Here is a 22,272-nt window from a genome sequence, read left to right on the forward strand (position 1 = left end):
CGTTCGACGTCCTGTCTTTCTGCGCGCAATAGTTTAATAAGAACCATGTACAACCAACTCGCCCAAAACATAATGCTTTTATCATAATTGACTTTTGAAACAGTCGTTTTCTGGCTTGTAAAATAAAGCCAGGGTAATGATGATGATGATGATGATGAAGACTCAGGCAATGGCACAAACCCTCTAAGGGGGATAGGCCACGAATCGGGTGGTAATATGACTCAATACATAAAATAAAATAAATTGGTTAATAAATAAATAACTCGAAAAAAGAAAGGAAAAAAATAATCCAAGATGTAAAATTAACTATGAATACATGAGATGAAGTATTGATCAATACTATGGTAAGCCTTACGTTGATAGGAATGTTAAAAGAAAAGGATATACTTAAACTTGAGTAAGTTAAATTATGAATAGTAATAGTAAGATTTGAACTGTGAATTTGTGCTTTTACTTTTTGAATTTTCTAAACTGCAGTAGAAATAAATCAATTCTTCAAACTAAAAACTATTAACAAGGCATTCTTTTTGTGCCACATAGGAAATTATAAATGGCTAGGTAAACGTTCCTGTGGCTATATCCCAAAACTGTTGCTCCAAGGGAGAGTATAACAGTGCTGCCTAAAGGTAATCCTAAGTTTTGAAGTGGAATTGAAGATGTACTGAATCCTGTGATCTCGAGTTCCCACCCCGAGCTTAGCCTTTCTTTCTTTTCTTCAGGGCCATGTGTTTCTCCAGCATTGGCGACCTTTGGAGCTCTGTAGTTCTCAACGTTTCAGCGCTTTCAGTTCCATGAATTTAAGCCACTGTTTGCTCTAAGTATGTTTCTTGAGCCACATGCCCTCCTTCTCAACTCTTTGACTTCAAGCAACCCACTGACGCGCACAATCTTTATCGTCATATTATTTTCCCTCTGCGCACAACTAATTCCACACATATTAACGAAAAAGTGCGCGAAAAAGACGTAGATGAGAAAGAGAAACGACAAACACGGGCGCTACTCGCAACTAATGAATCGTTTCCTAAGAAACAGAATAAGAAGAAAATTAAGCTGAAATGGCTATGCTTATTCTGTTTCTTTGGAAATAAACCGTTAATTGCAAGTACAGCCCGAGCTGGTCATTTCTCTTTCTCTTCTACGTCTCTTTCGCGCACTTTTTCGTTAAAATTGAACCACACCAACTCGCCCAACTCTCAGTTTTCGTAATTCCACACACTCCTGCACTTCACTGACCCCACCATCACAGAAATAGGATATATGCACGGCCAATTCTTCTCTGAGAAGTTCTGCTACTGTACAAGTGACCATCATCATCAACTTCGTGCTACCAGCATCAGAAGAAGAAGAAGGGGAAGTTGGAAGGTCCTTGCAGTGCTGGCGGCGGTAGGCGGGGTGGGTTCGGGACGACGACTGCGCGCACTTTTAGCTGGTGAAGCTGCGGTTTTTCAAGAGTTAAGATGGAGGGCAACAGCAGCGCAGAAGGCGCACGCCCGTACTTCACGGACCGGGAGTGGGCCAAACTTCCCGAGTACTCCAAAGTTCGCTATGACAACATCAAGCAAAACTACGACAAGATGGTCGAACTGGGTGAGTTAATTTCGAACTGTAACCTTGAACTTAGGAGAGACGTGGTGCGCATTTTTGTGAGACGCCTAAGTGTTAGGAACTTTTACCTTTCGCACGCGAAAATTCTGTTATTCTCGTATGTATTTCGGTGAGTGACGTGATTGAGGTAGTAATCTTGTAAAGCTTAACGAATTACGCCTCTGTTTAAAAAAATTACAGTGGTGTGCCGGTAGGTTTTGGTCGCTTGATGCCCCTTGTCGAACAGCCATCATACGACCCTGTTGATCACATATCCTTCCTCACATTGCCTCTGACCATGGCAAAACAACAAGCAAAATGTTCCCCAATAGTTCCATAAATTAAAAAAGGGCTATTCGCTGTTAAACCTTCTTTGCATTATAAAGTGTTCTGATGTTCAAATAGTAGCAATAGCTAGAAAGTAATGCATTCAGGGACGAGACATGGAACGTGAATGTTTTAAAATATTTCGTTCTTTTATTCTACTACCACAGGTCTTCAGCCACCAGTTCCTGAGTTTCTTAATGGCAAGCCTGCAGCTCGTAAAGTTCCAGCAAAGTCAAAAGCCAGTAAGTAAACAGAAGAAGGAAATACGGAAAGAGAAATTCTTGTTGGAATTGGCGAAGCTAAATTTACATTCCCAGCAGAGGACAGCCTGTCTTCAACTTTAAAACTTGGAAACATTGCCATGCAGGTATTAGTTTTTGACAATGCAGTTCCGTTCTATATCTTTAAGGACCATGGTGCACCTAAAAGCCGGCATATGCATTTTTGTACATATCCAAGCAGTACATACATCATCAACGCTGCACAAAATCTCCCATGGCCGTTTTAGAAATGGTAGACCCTCAGCAATGACTAGATTTTGCAAATTGGATTAGCAGAACTCAGTTTCAGGAGTAACTTTAAAGTTCAGCTTCATTTTCAAAAGACTCCGCTATTTTTCCTGCTTTCGTCGTAGAATGTCTCCGCTATACATGTCTGCAAGTGAAGAGTCTGCCACCGTGAAGGGAACTGTGCTCCAGAGAATTCAGTCACATGATGCAAAGCCCGGTTCTCTGTTACACCACGAGATGGCGCTGCCGTCCGGGTATCACCAAGGTCCATGAGATGAAACCAGGTTGTTTTTTCTTTATCTAGGGATCTTATGCATCCCGAGCTGCGGACGCGCGAGTTCCGTGGGACGCGCGAGTTGGCCGATTAACAGCGCCGACTCCTCTATTTCTACGTGCGGGGACAGCTGCGCCTAAGGTAACCGGTGCATGTTACACCGTGCCCGGGGCCGCTGCGTTGGGTTGTCGTTGGCGACAAACGCCGCCTGCCGTTAAACCGACAGTGTTTCTGGCGCTGTCCACAAACGCTTTCATTTGTCTACTTCTACGCGTCCGATGCGATGCGGACGCAGGCGGTATCTCTCGGAGAAAATGTATCACTGGAAGGGATCGCTCAATAGCAGAAGAAAAATTGGCAGTGGCTTAGCTCGGCTATGCCAGGGTATACGTAGCGAAATCTAAGGCACAGAATGGTTAGCCTTGGTTAATCTTGATTGCCAGTCCAGGTTTGTCTGGTTGTCTAGCTATGTGCGGCGTTTAGCCAGTCGTTCGGCGCACTGTACCTCTGTTTTGTTGTTGTTGTCCTGAGTGGCCATGGCACATACCCACACTGAGGGATTGGCAATGAATCGGGTCGTTAAATCAGGTGCAAAAAATAATAATAAGGGAGTTAACGATTTGAACATTGGAGTTCCTGGGCGACTCGTTTCCTCTTTGTCTAGTTCCGCTGTCGATTCCCAGCCTCCTCCTGCTTATCAGAATTGTCACCGTCCATACTGCCGCCTCACCTGTGGTTGCGGCGCACGCGAGCTCTCCTTTTTAATCCTCCGACATGTTATCAGGCATGCGAGGCAGCTGGTGAAGTGAGCAGAGGCGAGCGCAACGACGAGGAACGCGCTGTGACGTCATACCAAACGGCGGGGGAGGAAAGGCGCGGCGCTGCGCATGGCGGAACACCTGTGGCTCGGTGTTACTAGTGGTGCATGCGCAGTAGTTACTAGGGAGCGAGCGAGAGAGAAATATCCGCGGTGAGAAACACGTTGTGACGTCATGTGCCTCCTCGGAGCACCGCCACGGCGAAATCGCAAGTTCGCGGCCAGCAAAGATTTCGCTTTAATACCGAATGCTACTGTGCAGCAGTAAGAGCAGCCTTGGCAGCTTCACTGTAAGCTGGCGTCTCAGAACGCTGCCATAAGGTCCCTAGATAAACTTGTTTTATCGAGGGATCTAACGCTGGCCTTATGAGCAGCGCCGCGAGCGGCGTTGCGGGAGTTGCGCCTCGTTGGTGCGCGAGGTGCGACGCCAAAGAAGTGGCCTTCGCTGACTTTGAAGGTCGGATTTTCGGAATACTGGCCTTAGCTGCTGCTGCGCGTGCCTACCGGCTTCGGTGGCCGCTGCTGGTTCCTGGGTGACTGGTGCCGTAGGACGGCCGTGACAGGCGGCGTTCGCATCACACGGTGCTTCTTGATGGCTCGGGCAATGCGTACCTCTATGGAGTCTGAAGCATCTACATCGTCTGCGGCCGCGACCTCGGCAGTTGCGAAATGTGGCCGTCCACGCCAGTAGACCACGGACGAAGTAAGGGAGCGGAAGAACGCACCAAAGTGAGCGAAGAGGAAGTCAACGAAATCCACCATCGCCCCCAACTCTCCCAATGCACGGCGGCCGGAGCAAACAAAATTACCCGCAACAATTTAATTGCAAACCTGCATAACCTACCCCCCAGCAAAAATCGAAGGACCGCTAAGCGGCGTTCAGTTGGACATTAATGCATTCCCATTCATAACTCGTAAGAAGTGCTTAGGTGTCCTCGAATTTTAGTTATTCATAGCATCTTTAAATGGATTATCTGGATACGTCTGACGTGTGTTTAATAGATTTGCTTGCGTGCGTATTGCGGAACTGTGGATACTTCACCCATTCTTGTTATTATTTTCGTTCGTGTGAAACGACGTTCTAAGAATCTGAAGGTCTCCTCCCTATCACTTGGTAAAAAATGGCTTTTATTAGTTGCTTGGTTTATTAATTAGCTAGTTGCCACTAGCGAACTTGTCCTAACAAAAACGGCCACGGTTGAAACAGAAGCTCAGGTAGCGCCAAGAAAACGTATTTTACACAAGTGCGGACCGCACTTGGAGTGTGCGGTTTGAATGTCGACACCTTAATTACGATACTAGCAGGATGTGCGCCATCTTGCTCAGGGCGGCAGACAAGGTCTACAGCGAAACGCACTTGCGTGTTGCACTTTGCCTAGCCATTCTAGAGGGCCACAAAGCCAAAATTATTTCTTCCGCGATCCTCTTATGAATGAGCTTATAGACGAATACAAAAAATGTAAATATTCCCAACAGAGCTTTGGACGCAATATTGTTTTTAATGCAGGTGGCTCAAGTGGCCACAAAGCAAAGCGCACGACCTGTGACTCGCAGCCCGAATCACCACAACCAAAGACAGCTCCAGTTAGGCGCGCGACATGGACGCAGGCGACAAAGAACGCCTCGGTACAGGATGGTAAGCAATCGGTTAACAATAACGTGTTATTCATTTAAGTTCCTGTATTTGTTTATGTTGTAGCCCCATACGATGCTAAACAAACCAGCTAAGGCGTACGCTAACACATCACCTGTGTTCAAAAGCGAAACTTTTCTTTTTAACTTTAAACAACCCAATACACGCTAGAATATATGTAAGTAGATGTGCCCATATTTCTCTGTCTGCAGTCGTGAGTTGAGAGCCTTTCTGGGAAAGATTAGGCAAATATGGCCTGAACTGAACCACGTGTCTTTTCTTGAGTGTCTTCAATAGGTTCTCAAGACACCCAAGAGTTCACAGTTTGTATATTCTTTTCACACTTAAGCATCAATTAACTGCACTGTGTCTCGATGAGACTTCGTTTTCAGTTTTCTTTGTAAGGCTACAATGCTATTCTTGCCCACTCACAAGCATACTTAGGTGTGGCACTGAACTTGAAAAAAAAGACATTAGGGACAATAAAGTTTATTAATGCTAATAATAAATATCGTTCATGCAAGTACGCATACCTACAATGCATCAACTCAATGAAATACCTGGGAGCGTTTTGCGACAATGATTTGAAGCGGCACCATAATTTAATAGATATCTGCACCAGAATCAGGAGCGGTACGTGCTTGCTGTTCTACCGATATAAATCTGTTCTACCAAAGTCTGTGAAATTAACAATCATGCATGACCTTACATGCACTCAACTTAAATACATATTTACGGTGTTCTTTTTTGTTCAGCTCGTTGTCAGAGCCGATTGATGACCCTCCGAGAAATACGCTGAAATGCATAGCCTAGCATTCGGCCTCCGCTAACAAAACGAACTTCTTTTTGTCTTTCGGAATTGTAAGGCTCGCCTAAATTGTTATTTATTGAAACAGGCTTGTTACGGCCTTTCTAGAACTCCTAGTTTAAACCCGAGCATGTTGCTCCTAAAGCAAATTACATGGTAACTCATCTTATAACCAGATATCGAAAAAAAACATGAAAGTGGGGCGTTTCCTTGTATCTTGAATAATATTGATAATAATGGCTTTGCGTAGCGTAGCGCAGTGTAAAGTATGTGCTCGGGCTCTTGTGAAAATTAATGCTCGTTGTTATTTTTGTTCTTACTTCCATATTTGCGCATGTGTTTGCCAGTTAGATGTCTGCTATTCTTTATGTTGTGTGGGTACTATTCCGTGGGGAGAGATGTCCAGCTATTCTTGTTGCTATTTCTTCGCGCGCCGGTTATGCCGTGCCCAGACAGGCAAGCCTCTTTAGTGGTTTTGACAGGCCTCGTATATGTTACGCACCGTATTGCAATGTGGCTGTACGTTATCAATAATATTGTTGATTGAGCTTTTCGAAGTAAATTTTTATCGACTTGACCGAGTACCTCATAATCGGTACTTTGCGTTACGCACTGCAGATGCGCAAACGGGCGGCTCGAGCAATCCTCGCTACTCGAAGCGAAACCGAAAGGACGTCAGATACACTGAGAGTGAAGAAGCATCGGAAGATGAGAGACCACGTAAGTGAAGATAACAGCTTGCAAAGTTTCGCACTTGCCCCTGAGGAGTGAAAGGGAAGTTTGCATTTTGTATTCGGAGCATCACAGTTCAGACGACTGCTGTCACAAAACGTACCGGACAATGTTGCTTACAACTGCACGTAAAGGGACTTGATAGAAAATCGGGAAGCATGGTTACTGCTTACAGGCACAATAATTAGTAATTTCACATTGCTAATTCACTTAGCTGAAGATGCGGTATATTATATTACAAAGCGGATCAGAAAGGGCAAGCGTCATTGCAAAGAGAGAACACGGTTCATAAAAAATATATATTTATATGGGAGCAATGTAATCGGAGCCCTCCGTGTCTACGAATTCTCCCATTCGAAGCTCATGAGGTAAGGAATAGTTTCTTTGTGCTTCAGGAATGCTTTAAACAAGAGCAGCGTCCGCTGCTTGCAGAGTAGTTTTGATGCACAAGTAGCCAGACTAACCTCCGCAGGGCACTCGGCCTGCCTATTAAAGGTTGTTGCCTAAAATTTTTTCATAAAAATGAAGAAAAAAGACACGTGGGAACCATCGGTAACCTACGTCGCATGGACCCCAGGCCATGAACACCTGTCAGGAAACGAAGCAGCACATGCTGTCTCCCGAAAGCATGTCAGCCGCGATTTCCTGCCGCGCGGTCTCCGGGAAGCGCCGAGGGTGGAGGACATTCCCGTCAACTACTCTGTAATATTGCAACATTACCTACTGGAAAGAAGACAATATCCTCTACCACATCCAACATAAAGCAAAGAAGAAGCCACCGCCCTCCGCAGACTATAAACGAGTGCGTATGTACATGGAATTGTCATGCACCGAATGCACCCCACCAGATTCTCATACCTATGCCGGTATTGTGACGTACCAGACATGCACATACACATGGTGTTGGTGCGCCCACACCGCGAGAAAAACAGTCAAAATGATGCATCAGAACCGCTACAAGTGATCGAAGAAACGTGGGAGGCAATGTTAAAGGCACAGAGCCTGGAAGATCAGCGAAGTCTGGTGGACCGGGCCCATGCTGCGGCATTAGCCAACGGCTTTCTGGACTAAGAGAGCCGCCCACCTAGGGCGAAGAAAGAACACTTTCTCGCTGCTTCTTACAATAAACGTTCATTCCTCCTCCTCCTCCTGCCTCAGAAACTGAAGTGCGTGGCGACAAGAAATGGCATAACTCCGGTGCTCTCAGTGCCACGTAAGGTAGCCAGGTTATGCGAACGCATCTCACAGGAAAAAGAAGAGAACAGCGCTCGTGACGAAAAGCACAGCACTGCTTTCAGAAAAATACGCTTGTGCGGTAGTTTATATCAGTCGCCTGTGGTGCGGCCACTGATACGTTGGCAAGACATGGCGCTGCATCAATGAGCGATTGTGTGAGCACCGAAATATGTTTCCAGCGGCTGCAGGAAGGCACTCATCCGCTACATTGGAAGATTCTCGCGTGGCTTCAGCCGTGACTTTATTCATGTGTCAATCGTGAGTGTGGAGCAAAGCAGATCAGAAAGAGAGTTAGCTATCAAGATGACGAAATCGGGCATGGACGTGTGCGTAAGCGAACCGTCCGTCCAGCCTGCTGATAAACAGTTCAGATGTCTAAACCAAAGACTAAAGATGCGACGCTAATTGCGTGTTCATTAATGCTTAATTTTTCTGTACTTTCCTGACTTTTTTTCTGTGCGTGCGCGGAAGCAATTTGTGAGGTTGCTATAATATCAAAACTTAGTTGTAAGTCCGGCTTTGTCAGGTCTTTTTTCTTTTAGTTGTTATTGAAACCATCTTACCCTTTCCTATCTTATAATATGGCGAGTTGCGGAGGAAAAGTATGAAAGTTGTGACAAGTAATATTCGCTTCTTGTATTTGCGAAAATTCTTGCCGATTCAGCTTAAACCGCTTTCTCGTCACAGGTGACGAAAATAAATTGTGAAGTGTCTTTGCAATAACTTCAGTTAATATAAAAATATACTATGCAGAGTTATTATGCTAAGTTACCAAGTAATGCTACATTGTCCTGTCTGTGCTTAGGCTAATGAGAGCTTTTTTTCAGCGACAAGGGTCATAAGGGGATTGTTACTTTGTCCACACTCATGAATATGCCGGTTTCAACACGTAACCGAAATATTTAGGCACAAAACAGCTTTCAACATTATTAACATACTAGCTGGCAATACGAAGCGCGTTGAAAATACATTGCTGTTTCTAACAAGTCTCCAGGCCCGAAAAGGTATTAACAGTATTATCATTTGCGATTTGCAGCTAGTAAAGCCGGCACGTCCAGCAAAACGCCCCAACCGACGCGAAGACTTCCTGTAAAGCGCTCGGAAAGCGAGGCGACCAGCAACAAACAGTACAAGTGTAAGTCTAAGCAGGTTCTAGTATCAATATTAGTATATCTAGTATCATTTACTGGGTGACCTGGCTCCGATTCAAAATTCTGCATGATCCGAAGAACAAAACAAGAAAAGAACGACCACAAACTTTCTGTGCGTGGGGATACAGGACATTTGTGCTTCCGGTGTATTTCGTCTTCCTGTTTATTTCCTTCGCAATTTACAAACCTACACGTAAGCGAGTACGTATTGCGTTTAAATGGATATCAAGAATTTTTAGCTAAAGAAAGATGCAGTAGACCGAACGGTGTGTGGATATCTGTTGTAAGCGATAGCTTTGCAAGAGCGTCTCATTAACGCTCTGATGTGGTAACGCACACATGGACACACAAATTTACGTAAAACTAATATACATGTTTATCGTTTTTCACAATAATTTTCATTGAATTGCTATGCCTTCTTTTTTGTGCCTTAGATTTTTTCCTGGTTCTTCTTTAATACGGCAATTTTGACCTTACATGCAAATCCAACGCGTTTCTTGCGATAAATGTGATGCGATGCTTTGCTTATGATGATGCCTATTTGAAGCTATAAGAAGACTGGTTTGGGCTGGGTTGCTTTGAGGAGTTTTATGTAGAACATGTGGTGGAACATGCCCACTCTGGAACAATTGCCGACTAGGGGCGGTCACCCACTCATACATAATGGTCTTCAGAAGAGTATAGGCTTGGGCTGGTTCGTAATACATAGTTACACTGGAAGCATAGCGCGGGAAGGACGATCGACAAAGACTAGACAGGACAAGCACTATTCCTGTCCTGTTCAGTGATTTGGATATGTCTATTTACTTTGAAATGTCTAAGCTTCTCGCTTCCGAACGTCTAAAGCAGGTCAGTAGGTTATTTTAGCACTTGTTTGTTGCCAACTTCCATGAGAGCAAAAGCATGCATAATGCCTTCAAATTCATATTGCAGGCCGCGATGGCTGCTCTCGAGACCAACCAAGTCAATGCCCGGTGCATGGACCGTCGTTTTGCGTCAAGGGGGTAAGCGAAGCTAACTTTTGTTCATTAAATTCAAGTTTAGCTGAAAACTCGGTTTGTGTGCTCTCTTTATTGCAGACAAGCAAACACACCCTAAAAGCGCTCATATTTGTAGCAGAAATAAAACTCCGCGGTAATAAATATAACGTAATGATCACATGCTCCAAGGGTTACCATGGGGTACCGCCTCTTTCTGCCAGTTGTAAACGCGAAAAGGTCAAGTGAGTACAAACGAAATTGGCTGCTGTGTACATTGCAAGTTGACGTCAATTTTCTAGGCGTCCGTGGGTTGTCGACATGTTGCCCGCAGACAAAACCAATACTTGTGCAGCGTTTGTCGTCGCAAAGTCTTCTTGCATACTAGGTGGATCGATGGACCGAACTTTATTCGCTCTGGATGGACGGAGGCCTTTGTCTTGCACTTGCGTTTGTAGCGAGCATCGTTGGAAGTCGCCAACTAGTTCAGTCAGTGATGCTTCTGTGCAAGAACCAGTGTGCGTTTCTAAACAGTTGAAGTGTCGCACACTATTGCAACTTCAACAATCTCATTTTTTCCCTAGATCCTTTTTCTATCAGGCTGTTCAATTTTTCGTGGGTATTTGTATACGTGCTGCACTTGTGTATGGTGTAAATATGAACGAAACGCTTTGTATACCAGATGCCCCTCAAAGACTTCGAGCGAGCCAAGAAGAGTCTGCCCGAAGGCCTCGCTGTGCTTCGTTCGAAGATTTGGGGCGCGCAGCTTGGTATCTTCACGGTGTTGCCGCTTGCCGCGGGCCATTGCTTTGGTCCCTACGCCCGCTCCAGTGGGAAGGATAGTGAGGACGATGAAGCCATGGACCAGGTATGTTCAGTGCGTGTCAAAGCTACGGATTCTCTGCAGAATTAATGTATTTGCCCTGAAAATAAACAATACGCGAGGTTAAGGCGTGCGGTAGCAATTTCCTCTGTGGAAATAGTAAAGTCCTCGTAGTATGGACAAACGCCGTACTAAAACGCGGCTTTGCCTTGTGTATACGAAGAAATTGCGACGGGAGAAACATCAGCTATTGGAAGCGGGAACGAATGCCGGCACTTATTTCACACTTTCATATTCTCCTCCTCTGAAGCACAGTTGTATTACACATATGAGGCTTCTCAGAGGACTACGACTGGTTAGCTATGAGCTATAAAGCGTGAGTAGAAATCATGACAGCTCATTGCTTAAATTTCCCGGTGGTAGGCATGTACGGTGTAGTGTAGCAATCGCATGCAACACATCTGATAAATTTTTACTTTAATGAAAGTACGTCTGCTAAAAGAGTTATTAGCAAGGGATGCAGGCGAATGGGTAGCAGTCTCAAGCGTTCTGCAAAGGACAGCAACCACAAGCTCATACCGGTGGCGATAGTGCCGAGGCGCAGGCTACTTTTCTTCTTTGCACTTAATTCATTATATTTGGCATAGTGTCTATGACCTTCTGCTAATGAATATATATTTATGGGCTTAACTGCCGCCATAGCAGCCGCATCCCGACTTGTATGAATGCACCACAACCGCGTATTTTACTTACGGACCGAAATGCAACTGAGAAACGCTATTGTACAAGACAGCCTATGTGAACATACCACCACTACAGAACGCCACGGCATGTGACAACGAATCTGTTCACTAAAGATAGTGCTGATTCTGACCTAAGTGTGCGAAACTAAATTATGCCAATGTTACCCGAACTAGACACTTGATATCGAAGTCTTGAGATTAGTTAGTTCTAAAGTGAAGTTTCTCATTTCAAGAGAATGGTGCTCAAATATGTTCATTTGAACAAAACCGGCTGGTAGAAATCAATCCCGAAACTTCCATAGGACATCTGTCATGGGACCTGTGTTGTCTCGGGGCTTTATATGCTGCGTAATTTGCCACTTTCTTAATTCCTTCTTCTATTTGCGCCAATTCGCTCAGAAAAAATGAAGTATGATAATGAAAAAATGAATGGATAGTACCGACACCTCGACTTAAACTTTGATGAGAACGCCTTCACTATATTTTTCCATCTCTACTTAATGGTTATCGTCTCATTAATTTCGATTTGTTTTCTTGTTCGCGCGAAGAGCTTCATACTATGTGTTTAAATAACATGGCTTGAGCTTACTTGTGTGTGTGTATTGCTGTTTCGTGTATACTTTAGTGATTACTTGATATACTTATCTGTTCGTTGTTTGTACAAGTTCCAGTACTGCCTCCCAGCTGAACATTTGGTTTGTAGATTTGTCAAGCTGCCCTGGTGTAGCTTCTTTCTGCAACCCCTCCATCTGTATTGTAAGGTGGGAAAATAAAATTGAAATTGAAATTCTCCGTTAACTCTTACCTCCAATTCTTTCCAATCCAGGTCTCTGAATATCTCCTGTAAACATGCTGTGAATAGCATTGGAGAGGTCGTATCTCCCTGCCTGACTCCTTTCTTTATTGGGATTTTGTTGCTTTCTTTATGGAGGACTACGGTGGCTGTGGAGCCGCTACAGATATCGTTCAGTATTTTTACATATGGCGCGTCTTCACCGTGATTCCGTAATGCCTCCATGACTGCTGAGGTTCGGCTGAATCAAATGCTTTCTCGTAATCACTGAAAGTTATATATAAAGGTTGGTTATATTCCGCACATTTCTCTATCACCTGATGGATAGTGTGAATATGGTCTATTGTTGAGTAGCCTTTACAGAATCCTGCCTGGTTCTTTGGTTGACAGAAGTCTAAGGTGTTCCTTATCCTATTCGCGATTCCCTTAGTGAATACTTTGTAGGCAACGGACAGTAAGCTGACTGGTCTAAAATATTTCAATTTTCTGGCGTTCACTTTTTTGTGGATCAGGATTATGTTAGCGTTCTTCCAAGATTCCGGTACGCTCGAAGTCATGAGGCATTGCGTATGCAGGGTGGCCAGTTTTTCTAGAACAATCTGCCCACCATCCTTCAACAAATCTGCTGTGACCTGATCCTCCGCAGCTGCCTTCCCCCTTTGCATAGCTCCCGAGGCTTTCTTTACTTCTTGCGGAGTTACCTGTGAGGTTTCAAATTCCTCTAGACTATTCTCTCTTCCGTTATCGTCCTGGGTGCCACTGGTACTGTATAAATCTCTATAGAACTCCTCAGCCACTTGAACTCTCTCATCCGTATTAGTAATGATGTTGCCGGCTTTGTCTTTTAGCCTACATCTGATTCTTGCCAATTCCTAGTTTCTTCTTCACTGCTTTTAGGCTTCCTCCGCTCCCAAGAGCATGTACAATTCTATCCATATTATACGTCTTTATGCCAGCTGTCTTACGCTTGTTGATTAACTTCGAAAGTTCTGCCAGTTCTACTCTAGCTTTAGGGTTAGAGGCTTTCATACATTGGCGTTTCTTGATCAGATCTTTCGTCTCCTGCGATGGCTTACTTGTATCCTGTCTAACGGAGTTACCACCGACTTCTATTGCACACTCTTTAATGATGCCCATAAGATTGTCGTCCGTTGTTTCAACACAAAGTTCCTGTTCCTGAGTTAAAGCCGAATACCTGTTATGTAGCTTGATCCGGAATTCCTCTATTTTCCCTCTTACCGCCAACTTATTGATCAGGTTCTTATGTACCAGTTTCTCCTGTTCCCTCCCCAAGTCTTGGCTAATTCGAGTTCTTACCATCCTATGTTTCTGCAGCGCACCTTGCCAAGCACGTCCAGATCTTGTATGAAGCCAGGGTTAGCGCGGAGTATCAAGTCTATTTCACTTCTAGTCTCGTCATTCGGACTCCTCCACGTCAACTTTTGGCTATCGCGCTTTCGGAAGAAGGTATTCATTATCCGCATATTATTCTGTTTTGCAAAGTCTACTAATAACTCTCCCCTGTTATTCCTAATGCCTATGCCATATTTCCCCACTGACTTGTCTCCAGTCTGCCTCTGCTTACCTTGGCATTGAAGTCGCCCATCAGTACAGTGTATTTTGTTTTCACTCTACCCATCGCCGATTCTACGTCTTCATAGAAGCTTTCGACTTCCTGGTCATCATGACTTGATGTAGGGGCTTAGACCTGTACAACCTTCATTTTGTACCTCTTATTAAGTTTCACAAGACCTGCCACCCGGTCGTTAATGCTATAGAATTCCTGTATGTTACCAGCTATATTCTTATGAATCAGGAATCCGACTCCTAGTTCTAGTCTCTCCGCTAAGCCTCGACCTCGGTAGCACAGGACGTGCCCCCTTTTTAGCTCTGTATATGCTTCTTTTGGCCTCCTAACTTCACTGAGCCCTATTATATCCCATTTACTGTCCCTTAATTCCTCCAATAGCCCTGGTATACTCGCCTCACTAGATGCGTTCTAGCATTAACCGTTGCCAGGTTCAGATTCCAATGGCGGCCTGTCCGGATCCAAGGATTCTTAGCACCCTCTGCTGCGTCACAGGTCTGACCGCCGCCGTGCTCAGTTCCTTGGCTGCTGCTGGGGACTGAGGGCCGGGGTTTGATGGTTGTATTCATATAGGAGGTTGTGGTCAAGTACTGCACCAGGGTGGCCAATCCTGCTCTGGTGAGGAAGCGCGTTACCGGTTCTGATCACCAGGATCAGGCCGCACTCCAGGCCTGTTTATGCAATTTTATCAACACGCGGATTCTTTTTTTTAATCCGGTGGAAAATTGAGCGGCACCGAGATTTGAACCACGGCCCTCTTTCATGCGAGGTGGATGCTCTACCTCAACGCCACCACTGTACCTTCCCTTGTTCACCGGCAGTGTTCACCTTGTAAATAAACGCGATCCATTGTCATAATATCTCATGACTATTTTGTCTGACCACAGATAAACATACGTAGCGCACTCACTTTGCGGCGGCGACGCTTGATGGAGTGAGCGTGGCCAGAAAAAATGCGTGAGAGGAACTAGACTGCATAGACGACTCATAGATATGCGTCTCTGGGATAGCAATACGGTGCGTCGCTGGATTGATCCAATGCTACTCGCATTGACATGGACATTCATCTTAAAGTTGGTTCTGCCGTAATGTTTTTCATGACGGTTGCGAATGGGGATGACTTCTCAGATGTCAAGACAACTTACTTAAACGTGCGCCACGTTCGTGAGACTACTGAAACTTTCCGTTCAGTCACAATGGTCGGAAAAATCTTGTTCGATAGAAACCAAAAGTACGTAAGTGCATACTCACACGACCAACTTATGCAACAACTACTTGAAGCATGACTAAGAAACCTATGAATGAACAAAGGAGCACTCAGTGACTCTTGACACACCGCGAACAAAGGTGGACGAAGCAGTACAGATTTTCGCGCAAGCGAGGGTAACTCGTACGCTCAGATTAACAAGACCTGAAGTTTAAAACCGGTACCGGAAAAACCGGTAGTAACAACTAGAGTTGTTGCTCTGTAGCGGTGCCGTTCGTATCGCAAGCACGAGTGTATCATTTTTGGGTTTGATTGAGGCGCAGCAACTGCACTCCTGTGACAGACTCAAGGCACACATTAAGGAACCCCACGTGGTCCACCTAAGTCCACGGCTTCCAAATCCCTCCTCCCGCTTTACTACGAGGTTCATTCACAGACCATTGTGCGAATTTGGGACATTAAACTGCGCCATACAATTTAGGCTGCTTGTATGGTACCCAAAGAAAATTGGTGCAAAGCAAATGAAAGCGCAGTTGAGGGTGGGAAAACGGTTAAATGGAGCAATTAGGTTATGACTATTTAAGGAATAGGAAGAGCATATAATCCAAGCCAGTGGTAACATTTGATCGCTTTCCGAAGAATTTGTGTGCATAAGACATAAAAGAGGCGGAGGGTTACGAATTTTGAAGGCTATATAGCGGTAATGTGTGTCTCCACCTGCCAGTATAATTCTTCAGTTATTGGGAGAATCACCTAAAACATTGCAATGCTTCGTAATATTCGTCGTCGTCTCGTCAAGCAAACGTAGCCTCCTTCATTTGGCTTTTCTTAAGCTGATTTTGCCGGAAACGCTGCCGTGCGCATCACGTGGTTTAGACGTCTGTTGGGGTATGTGTTTGGCTTCTGGATTTCTTTGTTAGAGAGCGCGATTAGAAAATTCGAAAACATTAAAGCGCCGTGGGTATGTTTGCCAGGCCCATCTGAAAGCTATGCACTTGTCGAATCGTGAATGAGGAGTCCCTGAGCTAGCTACTTGTTTCATTAGTAGAAACACCCGTTTATTCGAAATATTACAAGTTATTAGGAAAGTAGGAATTTCGGTATTTAAATCAAACCACACAAGTGTGTTTGTACTCAAAATGGATGACGTACGTAAGTTTGTAAAATGCCGTACTTGCACGCAAAATATTTCCCCCTAAAAATGCTGCCTATTTGAATCGGCTGTCAAGTAAGCAAATCACTAGTGTGAAGAAGTATGTTTCTTTTTTCCAAGCCTGCAAACCATTGCTCTAACACATTCAGACCAAACTGAGAAATTTCTGCATGTTCTCGTGAGAGACCGAGGCAGTTAAGGAATAGAATACGTGTTCAAAACTACTTTAGTGATGTATAGTGATATGATATAACCGCATAAAAATGTATGTTTTTGCTTAAATGCGATGCTCACATGCCAACGCCAGCACCTCTAAGTGCGTAAACATATTATGCGCGCCCTGAAGTTTCCTATGGTAAATACTTTCTTTTGCCTAAACTCCAATAAAAGAATGTAATAACGTTTGATTGGTAACAATGTTAATGTTGCACGGCGAATTTTCACGTCATCTCTCGGTATTTATACGAAACTTCATGGTTGCTTTCACTGTACGGCACTGGAGGACGGTCTAGACGAAATATCGGTAAGCATTCGGGAAACTTGGGGACAAGTGTACAATGAAACTACTTCCATACAGTTAAGCCTAATTGATTAATAAATAACGCAATTTCAAAAATGATAGAATGCGATGTAGAGTACAAGGATTCTTAAGAGGCAGAATGGAGCAACAACTGTTTCAGCTGAGCGCTCCCCTTATCGGGCCTTTTATTCCAGCAGAAACATCTTACCTTAAATGAGGAAAAAGGTTTCCTTCGTTGTGCAGGAATTGGGTGAAAGGGAAACTCGGCAGCCTGATGAGAACAGCCCTCAAGTAGCAAGGTGGATTCGTTACGTTAACTGCGCCCCCATCGAGTCGCGCCGCAATCTCGTTGTGCTGGAAAAAGCCGGGTACCTCTACTACCAGACGTGCCAGCCCGTGGAACCGTCCGAGGAGCTCTTGTTATGGTGCGGCGTGCCACCACCAATTCGGGAATTCGGGCAAGGTAATAATGCAGCCGATGGCTTCACCCACAGTAAGTGGTGGTTTATTTGTAAGAAGTATAAAGTGCAAAAAAATTGCTGCTGGCCGTGGACTAAACGACCAGTTTGTTGTTGAGAATGAAGGAGGTCACTGACTGTAGTAACAAGAAAAGGCCATTGCAAGATTCGTACGGATCTTCAGTTCACTATTTAGAAGAGTTATCTACAAACAATCTTATCTAACGATATTGATCTACCAGGTTGGTCTACGTACAAGATTACCAGCATGGCCTATAAGACTGTGAACATAACATTTGGATGGGTCTCAAGAAGGTCCACCTAAATTGGGAACAAGCAGTTCTTGAGAATCTCGAAACGCTATTTTGAAATTTTCGCTGCATTGTAAGCGATGATGCTACCTGACACGACGCTAACAAACCAACTCTCGACGACGCCAAGTTTGTGCGATTGACACAGAAGTGGCAGTCAATAGAGAGCAAGCTGGATGTGAGAGTAAGGAAATGAGAGAAAATGCAACAGAAAAGGACTCAGAGCAGTGAAGTATTCACAGCTATATACAGTAGTAACTTTGTCTCGGAAAATAAATGTCCGCTTGTACTGTCAAAACAGTCCCTCCGTCAGACGGAATCACAGTGAAGAACATTAAATTGGCGTTTTGAAAAAAAAACAGCACCTCAAGAGTACGTTTGTTTCTCACTGAAAAACAAAAGAATACGTACATTATACGTTGAAAAAATAAAAACTGATTGCTCTACCATTTAGTTAGTCTTCGTTGATGTCTCTGTGAATTGGGCTTCCGCAGAGAGATCGTCGCTAAAGTGAACACAGCAGGATAATATCCAGGTTTGGCGTTCTATTTAGATAAAAATTTATTACGCACAAAATCATGCACAATTGGAAGGGCCCATTCGTCCGAATATTTAGACGGGTGCGGTGGTTAAGTAACCACGATCACACAACGTATAGAGTATGCACTTAACGACATTACACTGCGGATCACTTGAATTGCAGAAGGAGTGAATATAAATTATGGGGATCAATAGTTTTTTTTGCCTAAGTCAGGATTCGAGTGGCGATTCTCGATGCATTGTCTTTTGTGTGTGTGAATTAAGCGATGTAGCAAATATTTATATCTGAAAACTTGCCCTTATAATCATCCAATTCGGCATGTCATACGGTTTCTCTACTGGCCACTTCATTGCAGTCTATTTCCGGTGCAACTATTTTACTGATACTTTGAAGGGCGTCAAAAGCGTAGTTCTAATATCACCGTCTTTACGAAATTTTCTCCATCCACCTAAAAAGCATGCCTCTTTAGCGAACCAATCTCAGAAGCAACAAAACAGGCCACTTTAGCCCAGCAAAGATCGTGTGTTTTCACAATGCGCGGAATGACGGCCTTCATTACAACAGCAAAGATTACATCTCTCTCGTGGTATGGTTTCCCGCTGGCCACTTGAGCATAAATCGCTGACTGTTGGTTAAGTCAGATACTACTTTTCCCCGAGTGGTAATAATTGCTCTTTTCTAATGGTATAACTAACTGATAAAGGCGTCCAGCTGCTTACTAGCCTAACCGTTAGCTTTAGTCATACCTCCAAAAGTAGTTGAACAAGCGTTAGACATGTCATATAGTGCAAAAAACTATTGGCTTCCACACGAGTGCCACGTTTCATGCGTATAGACAATGAACGGCAGCTGATAATCATCCGTTGGTCAAGTATTCAAGCCTTGATTGACCGACTGAACGGAACTAAAGTGTTGCGCATTTCGTACAGCCATCATGAAAAACTAACTAATATGGAGGTAAATTGCGAAAAGTACGCACTGTTTTATGCGTTACGTCCTACAAATGGCATAATTTTATGGAATACTTGCAACATGACGCTCGAAGTACTCGTTATGGAAGTGGCCGTTGAAAAAAAAAATATTGCCAATGACTTTCACCTTGTTTAACAACGCTAAAGATAATTGAAAATCCCCCAGAGACCTCGCATGTGAGAACAAATGATTCACAAAATGTTAACCTGCGACACAGTGGTTACATGTCTCTTAAACTTCATGCCAGTTATAATTAGCGCTGCACGGTGCTTTTTTAACCAAGACACACTGACTAAAATAAACGCGCTTCCCGGGATACCACAGGAGCTCAGGCACAAGCTCCTTGGTGTACACGAGCAGTAAAAAATAGCTTTCCTTGGCTTAAAGTGGCACTATTTTGCTGAAAATATAGTAGGTGGGGATGGGCGGCAATAAAGAACAACGTTGCTCGATAAAAAAAAAAGAAAGGCTATGAGATATCTCAGAAACCACGATAAGTTAAGACTGCTCCGCTGAACCTGTGCGAGCTCTGCCGAGGTGAAGTGGTCTCACGCAAGTAAACCTTTGACGGAAAAACGCCAACAGCAGCAGCTGTTGAGGCGGTGGCGCTCCCCGACCCAGGAAATTCATTATTAGCTCTCGCACTCTCAGTAGGCAAGTATGACAGCACAGTCGGTAGTGTCGAGGTCCTCAGCTCAAAATACAATGCCATTCATTGGGCTGTTTCTCTGTCGTCCGAAACTAGAGCGAGGCGTCATCGTTCCGTCCCAGTGCTCCGACGCACGTAACGTTGCCGAAATTATTGAAGAGCGGACACTGGGCCAATCGAGTCTTCATCTAGGTTCTAGTAGTTAAAAATTATGCGTAATTCATGCATTTTTCAACGAACTTCCTTGTTCTCGGCTTGTAGACTGCGTGTCATTACGGAGGTGTTCTCCATTTTCTTTTCTATTTCTTAGCTCTAATCTGAGATCGAACATTCGAGGGCTAAGCCTTGAGCCCTGCAAGTTATTTCACTTGTACTGTCATCCTTTTGTGGCAAGGTATATCGCACATTCGAAGACGAGGGTCAAGTGCGTTGGCTCATTGTGGCTTTCTGCGGATGTTCTTTGTTTCAAGGTCCTCAGGGCGCGGTGCCAAGTTGGAGGGCAGTATTTAACTGCCTCACCTGCGGCTACACTTGCTCATCGAAGTGGCAGTTGGACAGGCACCGTGATACGACGCACCCTCCGACACAGTAAGATAAACAGATAGACACCCAATGCAAAATGGAATGTTCGCTAGCATTTAGAAGTCACTGACATCGGGGAAGGGATGCGATCTGAATTTGATGGCGTCTCGAATCGGTGACTACGGGATAAGGCATTGCAGTCCTGGCATGCGTTTGGGAGAAACGGTTAATTAGGGAAGCCTTAGTTGAATGGCAAAACTGTTCGAGGCTACAAGTGTTGCGAATACGGCGGGGATGCCCCCTTTCTAAAGCTTTGTACGCTCTAGTTGAACGACTCTGCCCATTTTTAAAGTTCGGTCCTCGTCTTCGCAGGTACGACGATAGGGACGAAAAAAGCGGCAAAACTGAGAAATCCTTCTCGTGCGACGTCTGTTGCAAAGAGTTGACTACACCAACGGGGCTCGATCGCCACCTTGCGACCCACGTGACAAGGAAGCCCTTTAAGTGCGAAGAGTGCAGCGAACGATTCACTCAGGCAGTCTTCCTGACGCGCCACCGGAAGATCCACACGGGCGAGCTGATGTACAGGTGCTTCGAATGTGGCAGGCAGTTCAGCATGGTCTCGCACTTCAAGAGCCACGTCCTTTCCCACTCGGCGTCGAAGTCGTACTCCTGCCGAGTCTGCAAGCGGGCGTTCACCAGAAAGTGCCACTGCATCAGGCACGAGCTGACAATGCACGGCAAAAGATGAGATTAGTGCCTTGTACTGCGGCAGGCGTAAATCCAAAGCGTCATGGAAGTCCATCGCGAATAGTAATTTCTAGGATAGACGTACGAAACGCTGCACAGCGGACGCTTGGTGGCTCGAACGAAATTGCAGACGATCCAAATTGGACATACGAATAAACGAAGCGCTTATGTCGGTGCTTTTTTCTAGCATCTTAATATGCCTTGTGCCCTGGAAATATGAAGCACACCGTGCGATGACATGGTGGCGAGTAACGAAATTGGCTGGGTAGCACAAGCTGCTGCTTGTCGCATTGAATTACGCGGTGAGCACACTGCAAAGCGAGTCTCGCATTCATATTGGGGTGTGAAGGGCGGAGAATAGCTCACCTCTGGTCTTGTCGAGACGGCACCTGGTTCATGACTTAGCCACGCAATAAAATCGAGCGAAACTGCAATCGAGCCTAAAACAGCCTGTAGTGGCGTTTTTTGTGTTGTTTAAAAAAATCGCAGTTTTGGCTGAAACGCAAAACACTGTTAGCGATAACAAATTATGAAACACCTATGCACAGGACGGTAAGTCGCCTTATCTGCTGCATAAAATGCCGTAAATATTGGTTTACTTACTAAATTAACAAGCATGACCTGATGAAGAGCGGCAGCAACAGCGATAGAATTTCCCTTCGTGGTGCTGCTCGCTCCAACTTGAACTAGGACGTGCGCCAGTGGTCTTTACATAGTTGTGCGGGGTCCCTCAATCTCATTGTGTAGCTCCCTGTCGAGGCTGCCAACATCTAAAGAAAGAAGTCTACGTTCCTACAGCGTACGACTGCCGAGCTTATGAGAGACAGAAGACAGCGCTGAAGTGCACGAACTCCGGATGAAGTTGTTCGACCTTTGCGGCTCTCCTGCGCATCCGATGCACCTAAACACGAGTGTTTTTCGGCTTCTGCTTTAATAGAATCGCAGCCGCCGAGCGCATGATGATTTCTCATGGCCAAGCTCGTTCGCAGCACCAATAGAGTACAGCCACAGATAAATTAGTTGCGGGTGAAGATTCGATTGCTTGAGTACATCCCGTCACCTAAAGTTCTCTTTGAGCTTTTTTTTTCTTTTTATATATAACGCATTTTAAGTTCACTTGTTTCAAATATGATACAATTTGTGGCAACAAACCTACAGAAAGATGCCCCACAGTGAACAACTTAGGTGAGACAT

General features: G+C 44.7%; 1 protein-coding gene across 1 annotated transcript; it reads left to right on the forward strand.

The window, feature by feature from the left end:
- Positions 1 to 1,355: 1,355 nt before the first annotated feature.
- On the forward strand, positions 1,356 to 21,335 carry LOC142564817 (histone-lysine N-methyltransferase PRDM7-like). Its single transcript, XM_075675985.1, has 10 exons — positions 1,356 to 1,587; positions 2,079 to 2,153; positions 5,019 to 5,147; positions 6,571 to 6,672; positions 8,957 to 9,055; positions 10,005 to 10,075; positions 10,731 to 10,916; positions 17,119 to 17,338; positions 20,277 to 20,394; positions 20,701 to 21,335. The coding sequence occupies exons 1-10, from the start codon at positions 1,458 to 1,460 to the stop codon at positions 21,077 to 21,079; spliced, it is 1,509 nt and encodes a 502-aa protein (XP_075532100.1). The 5' UTR covers positions 1,356 to 1,457; the 3' UTR covers positions 21,080 to 21,335.
- The last annotated feature ends 937 nt before the right edge of the window (positions 21,336 to 22,272 follow it).

The sequence above is a fragment of the Dermacentor variabilis genome, chromosome 11 (assembly GCF_050947875.1).
Source record: "Dermacentor variabilis isolate Ectoservices chromosome 11, ASM5094787v1, whole genome shotgun sequence".
NCBI lineage: Eukaryota > Metazoa > Arthropoda > Arachnida > Ixodida > Ixodidae > Dermacentor > Dermacentor variabilis.